Here is a 6,643-nt window from a genome sequence, read left to right on the forward strand (position 1 = left end):
GGTTTCGAACAGCCTACGGTGGCTGTGTAGAGTCGATAGGGTCGATATAGAGTCGATAGGGAAGCTGTCCAGGCACTCGAGTCCTGACAGAGAGAGAGTTTAGCAGACGACTGCTGAGTACTTTCGGGGGGGGAACTGATTGATTTCTCATTCATGCCGATTCGGCTACATTTTATACTCCTTAGCTAGGCCAGCTTTCTGAGTCATATTAGTAATCCTAGCAGTGCTGAGTCAGCTTCTGACTCAGCCGAGTCATGATTTGTCATGTGCTGACTAAGATTGGGCACCGCTTAGTAATCCCTTTCCTAATATGGTCAAACTTTCCTGGGCCCATTTAAGGTACATGCTTGGTCTATTCTACTTAGATTCTATACTACTACATAACAGAGAGGCTGCAGAATGAATAAAAAAATGGAGGTTTTCGAGCAGTTCCGCACCTATTCACTTTAGGGGCGGGACAGCGTTCATATTGGAATCACTTACGGAATTCGCAGTTATAGAGAGAGTGACAGAGACAGTAAAACAACGCCTCACGAAAGTCCTCGACACTATCGACGAGAACCTAACAGAACAGATAGACCGCGTCTTCGACCACTCCGAAACCCTGGACGAAATCGCCATTACACTACAAGAGAGACACAAGCTCCCCATTGCCGAACACACACAACCAGGCGGAGGATACACTCAGACAACGACGCGGACATCGGAACCAGACTACGTCTCGCAATACAAACCGAACTCGTATGCTAACGCGGTACGCTCACCTCAACACACACAGCTCACACACCAAGCCGTCCTCGACCGCAACGCACAACAAATGAAGAAGATCATCATCGACGTACAAGGCGAAAACACGAAAGCGATGGACGAAGAACAGCTCGTAGCGAAAGCAAATGCGACCCTCGAATTGATGCCGAACGATCTCACTGGACGCCCAGAACACATCTCCTTCCGCTCGGTCAGGAAGCTACGAAACGGCGGCATCGAGTTCGAAGTCAACAGCGTGGCGTCGGCAATATGGCTACGGATCACAAAGGTGAAGGCCTCATTCGTTGAGAACTTCGGAGATAACGCCACGATCAAAACTAGAGGATACCCTATACTCGTGGAGAGTGCCCCAGTACGATTCAACCCCGAAGATCCGATCGAAATCACCCGAGTGGAACGCATAAACGGAATGGACGAAGGTGACATCCTCAGAGCCCGGTGGATCAAGGCCCCCGCCCGCCGATACGAAGGACAACAGTACGCGCATCTCTCTATCGTACTCCGAACCGAGAAAACAGCAAACTACGCCATTCGATGGGGATTCGACGTTAAAGGGAAAAAGTGCGTCGGACGCCGAATGATGAAGGAGCTGATAAGGTGCCATAAGTGCCAGCGAGTGGGGCTACACATGGGAGCGAGCTGCCGAGAGGAGAAGGAGACCTGCGGGACCTGCGGAAGCAACGAACACAAGACCACCGAATGCCCGAACGCCGAAGATACCAACAATCACTTCTGCGCCAACTGCAAAGAGAAAGGGCACGCTGCCTGGAGTCGAGCCTGCCCCACGTTCATAAGGAAGAATCGCGAGTATCAAGAGAAGTACCCAGAGAACAACTACAAGTACTTCGTTACTGACGACCCTTCCACATGGGAGACTGACAACTACAGAAACGAGGGGTACCAAGGGCAGAAAACCGGCAACACGCAACACCGCTTCCAAGCACCAACTCCGGACAAAGGATGGGACCGACAATGGACGAGAAACCAGACGCAGGAACATAACAATCCGACCGCTCACCTCACAAGAACAGGCCGTACAACGATGGGTTCGCAAGGCGCGGAACCGGGACGATCACAACCCCCACGAACGCAATCCAGACTCGACGATTACGACTTTCGGCCAATGCAACAAGGGAGCCAGAACCCAGCTGCGACCGCCACAGCAACTCCGCCACCCTGGAACGTTATACCGCTTACGGACGAAGAACACCGCCAATTCGAAGAGGCCGCAGCGAGGGAACCACGACCGGAAGACTGGGGAATATCGACATGAATCAGAACGACGAACAACCTATAAGACGGGGGATTTCATTTTGGCAACAGAACCTATGTAAATCTAACGACGCTCAACAGGACTGGCTATACACCATGGGAAAGAGAAAGATCACGATCGGCCTAGCGCAAGAACCTTACGTCGACTTCCTCGGAAACTCTAGGGCGAACCATACGTGGATCCCAGTATACCCGACAACGCACAAACGGAAACCGCGAGACACCAGAGTTTATACAGTCGTACACAGATCCTTACCTCAAGACAAATGGGAGCAGATCGACATCGAGACGCCAGACGCAACCGCGATACGACTAACTGATGAACGGGGAGACCTCATCGTGTTCAACGTCTACATTGACCAGCAGCACTCTGACGTACTCCATCTAGTTGACAGGATTACAAGCGAGGAATGAACCCGACAAGAAACGACGAATCCTGGACGCCCAATACACTTCCTCTGGGGAGGGGACTTCAACCGACATTCACCCCTGTGGGACGAAGAACGGAACGCTCACCTCTTTACATCCCGGAACAACCGCATGGTGCAGACGCTGATAGACATGCTCGCCAAGCATAACCTCAAGATGATCCTGCCGGCAGGGGAACCAACGCTATGTTCTACCGTCACAAAGAACTACACGCGCCCTGACAACGTCTTCGTCACAGATGAAATAGTGACGAAATGCACGCGATGCATAGTCGTAGCAGGAGACCGACCACCGAAAACGGACCACCTCCCAATACTTACCGAGATCGACTACGACTTCGGAACCAGCGCGATTAGACCCCGCCGAAGATACCACGATACAATATGGGACGAGTTCCGAGAGACGCTCAAGACCGCACTGGATGACAAACCATACCCAGAAGACGTACGCTCCAAGGAGGAATTTGACGAAGTTCTCCAGACCATGGATAAGGCAATATCAGACGCAATTGAGAAGCACGTACCGATCAGCAAGCATCACAAGGTGTACTCGAAGAGATGGTGGAGCCCAACCCTTGACCGCTTGCGAAAGAATATGCGGTGTAGTGGCCGAAAGGCGTTTCGACATCGCTCAAATACTTATCACCCCGCTCACGAGGAATACCGACTAGCGCGAAACAAATACTCCCAGACGATCCAGAAAGCCAAACAGGAATGCTGGACGACCTTCCTCGAAGAAATCGACGAATCCAACATGTGGACAGCTGGAAATTACATCTCGACACCATCGACGGATGCCGGCAGATCGAGAGTACCAACTCTACGCGACAAAGACGAAAACGGAGACGTCATAGAGGCTAAGTCAAACAGGGACAAAACTCACATGTTTTGTAGAGAATTCTTCCCAATACCTCCAGAGAACCTCCAAGTCGACGAGGACGACCAGGAATATCCAGAACCGATGTTCAAATTCGAGCCCATTTCGGACGAGCGGATCAAAAGCGTCATCAAACGCCTCGCGCCGTACAAAGCACCGGACTCAGACGAGTACTCCAACGCCATACTGACACAATGCACTGACATCCTCGCCCCACGACTAGGTGTACTATACAGGGCAGTCAACGAACTGAAGTACTGGCCGGAGAAGTGGTCCTACATATCGACTATTGTGCTACGCAAACCAGGCAAAGGCGACTACACCAAACCCGGAAGTCATCGCCCCATCTCCCTCATCAAGAAGTTCGCCATGGTATACTCGAAATGCCTCTCCGAGGACCTCATCCATCAGGTCGAAACCCACGCACTGCTAGCATCAACTCAATTCGGATTTCGACCGGGTAGATCCACGACCGATGCAATGCAATACGCTGTCACGCTCATCAAGAATGCCTGGCGCAAAGGAAAGTGCGCCTCTCTGCTCTTGCTCGACATCAAAGCTGCCTTCCCGCACATTATAGTATCGAAACTCGTCCACATCATGCGTTCGAAAGGAGTACCACCTGAATACACGGAATGGATCAAGATGCGGTTCAAGGGACGCACGACCACGCTCCAATTCGACGACTACAACTCAGAGACAATTCACATTGACGACGGCCTGGATCAAGGGGACCCATTTTCAACTATAGGTATGATATTCTACATCGACGACTTATTGAGACAGGGACCAGACCGCGAGGACGACGAGGACGGCATCGGCTTCGCAGACGACCTCGGTATCATAGCAACAGGGGACACTCTAGAGGAGTCCGCGGGTAAGGCAGAATCGATTATGGTACGGATTAACGGGGCCTTAGACTGGAGCGCGGAAACAAACTGCAAGTTCGGCCTGGAGAAAACCGTATACATGGGGTTCACCAGGCGAAGAGAACCAGACCCAGAAGGTAACAAGAAGACGAGACCGATACCTAGACCCGATATCAGCATCAATGGCACGATCGTCAAGGCGTCGACGTCCGCGAGATGGTTGGGCCTCATAATCGACGACGAACTGCGCTTCCACGAACACGCCGCCAGGGCCCTAGCAAGAGGGCAAGACTACATGCAACAATTCAATCGGATTGCACGCAATGCGAAGGGAGCGAGGTATAAATGCATGCGACGTTTCTACCTCTCTGTTGCTGTCCCCAGGATGCTATACGCAGCGGAAGTATGGCTAACACCACCAGATAGACGACGAAAGGGGACACAGAAATTCATCAGCCGACTCGCCTCAATACAACGACAAGCAGCGCTGGGAATTACAGGCGCCATGAGAACCACGCCCACTGACATAGTCAACGCCTTCGCAGATTTACTACCCTTCGACATCCTGGTCCACCAACACTTACACAGAAGCGCCATGCGACTTGCGACACTGCCAACATCCCACCCACTGACGAAACACGTGAAACGAGCGACAAGATACGTGAAGCGCCACCGGACGCCCATACACGAACTCCTCGAAGCCTACGACATCCGCCCTCAACACTATGAGAAGATTCAGGCCGTGCGGCGCGGTATACGATACACGCCCCCCTTCGAGATCAAAATCGCGAAGAGCAAGGACGAAGCAAAAGCGGCGGACTCAGCGGACGATGCGGACATAATCGTATACACAGATGGATCCGAAATCGACAACAAAGTGGGGGCGGCGGCAACGGTATACAGGCGAGGAAAACCCGGTGAGACACTACAGTACCACCTAGGCAGATCTGAACACTACGGCATCCCAGAAGCGGAACTCGTCGGAGAGCTCCTAGCGACGCACCTGCTGGCCACAAAACTCCGAAGATACGACCGGGCCACCATCGCGCCCGACAACACCGGCACAATCCAAGCAACACAGAACCAGAGACCCAGACCTGGACACTACCTCGTAGACGCTATCCTCAAAAAGATGGACCAAATCGGAGCAAGGAGGGGCGGGGATACAGGAATTACGATGAGATGGACGCCAGGACACGTCGGCGTGGAGGGAAATGAATATGTAGACGGCAAGGCGAAGGAAGCAGCTCGCGGGACGTCCAGCGCGGTGAGAGACCTCCCGATACTCCTCAGAAAGACACTACCGTACAGCAAAACAGCGGCGACGAAGACCTTCAAGAAGACGATCGCAGAGAAACTCGACACGCACTATCGCAACTCGAAACACCTCACAAGACTCAAACGCACCGATCCGAAGTTCAAAGCATCGCGCTTTTACAAGCTGGCCACCAGTCTCCCGCGTCAAAACCTCTCGCTACTCGTACAACTACGAACGGGCCACGTTCCCTTACACAAACACCTACACCGAATACAAGTCATCGAATCCCCGATCTGCCCAACCTGCAAATGCGAAGAGGAGTCGGTTCTACACTATTTACTATACTGCCCAACCTACGACGAACAGCGAGGAGAACTGCAAAGAGAACTAGGGCGAAAGGCGAGAGAACCAACCTACCTCCTCACGAGCCCACACGCACTGCCGCATCTATTCAGGTACATAGCCCAGACAGGGAGGTTCGCGAAATCGCACGGACAGAAGATCGAACTAGACGAAGCATGGAAAAACCCATTCGAGAAAGAGCAACACCGACAACCCTGAGATGACGCGAAGCAAGGGCAGAGAGGGAAGGGGCGGCAGACGCCAAACGGGTGTAGCTTTTTACCCTCCGAGATTTTGTCCCACATAGGGTTTTGCCGGAGGGGTTTTTAATGCGCACGCCGCAGGGAGATGAAGAAGACATACGACGGAGGACACGCGAGCCTACACACACCACCTGTAAGGGTAGAATAGACTTACCCTTAAGTAATTAGTCAGCCGCTCAAAGCGGCTTGATGCAATCACTTACCACCGCGTCCTATTGGACGCGGGCAACACTTATGACAAAGCGGGCGCCCAGTACCATATGGCGCCCCTTTAACTATAATCCGGACCGCTAAGATATAAGCACCGTACAGACAATCATGTATGTCGTCTTTTAGCTCAATAACACTCGGTTCTGTTCTGTTTCGGTCTAGTCGCGTCGTAGCATAGCTTTACATAAGCTATATACTTTACACTTTTTTGAACACACCGTATCTATTGAATTACATACGAATACATGAGTATGTCTAACACGCGTACATTACGAAGCGCAGGAGTCCAATTAGACTCCCAGAATGTATAAGAGCGGGCTATGAAGCCGCCAAAGTAAGAAAGCGAAAGCGACCCT

General features: G+C 52.1%; 3 protein-coding genes across 3 annotated transcripts; all 3 read left to right on the forward strand.

Annotated features, from left to right (window-relative positions):
- Positions 1-952: 952 nt before the first annotated feature.
- Positions 953-1,639, forward strand: PUNSTDRAFT_36080 (uncharacterized protein; the record flags this gene model as incomplete). Its single annotated transcript, XM_007387134.1, has 1 exon — positions 953-1,639. A coding segment is annotated over one exon (687 nt), but the record flags the coding sequence as incomplete, so codon positions are not given.
- A 497-nt stretch (positions 1,640-2,136) lies between these two features.
- Positions 2,137-2,454, forward strand: PUNSTDRAFT_74575 (uncharacterized protein; the record flags this gene model as incomplete). The annotated part of the gene is made up of 1 exon (XM_007387135.1): positions 2,137-2,454. The coding sequence occupies one exon, from the start codon at positions 2,137-2,139 to the stop codon at positions 2,452-2,454; it is 318 nt and encodes a 105-aa protein (XP_007387197.1).
- A 3,237-nt stretch (positions 2,455-5,691) lies between these two features.
- Positions 5,692-5,967, forward strand: PUNSTDRAFT_31042 (uncharacterized protein; the record flags this gene model as incomplete). The annotated part of the gene is made up of 1 exon (XM_007387136.1): positions 5,692-5,967. A coding segment is annotated over one exon (276 nt), but the record flags the coding sequence as incomplete, so codon positions are not given.
- Between the last annotated feature and the right edge of the window lie 676 nt (positions 5,968-6,643).

This window comes from Punctularia strigosozonata, assembly GCF_000264995.1.
Source record: "Punctularia strigosozonata HHB-11173 SS5 unplaced genomic scaffold PUNSTscaffold_13, whole genome shotgun sequence".
Classification (NCBI taxonomy): domain Eukaryota; kingdom Fungi; phylum Basidiomycota; class Agaricomycetes; order Corticiales; family Punctulariaceae; genus Punctularia; species Punctularia strigosozonata.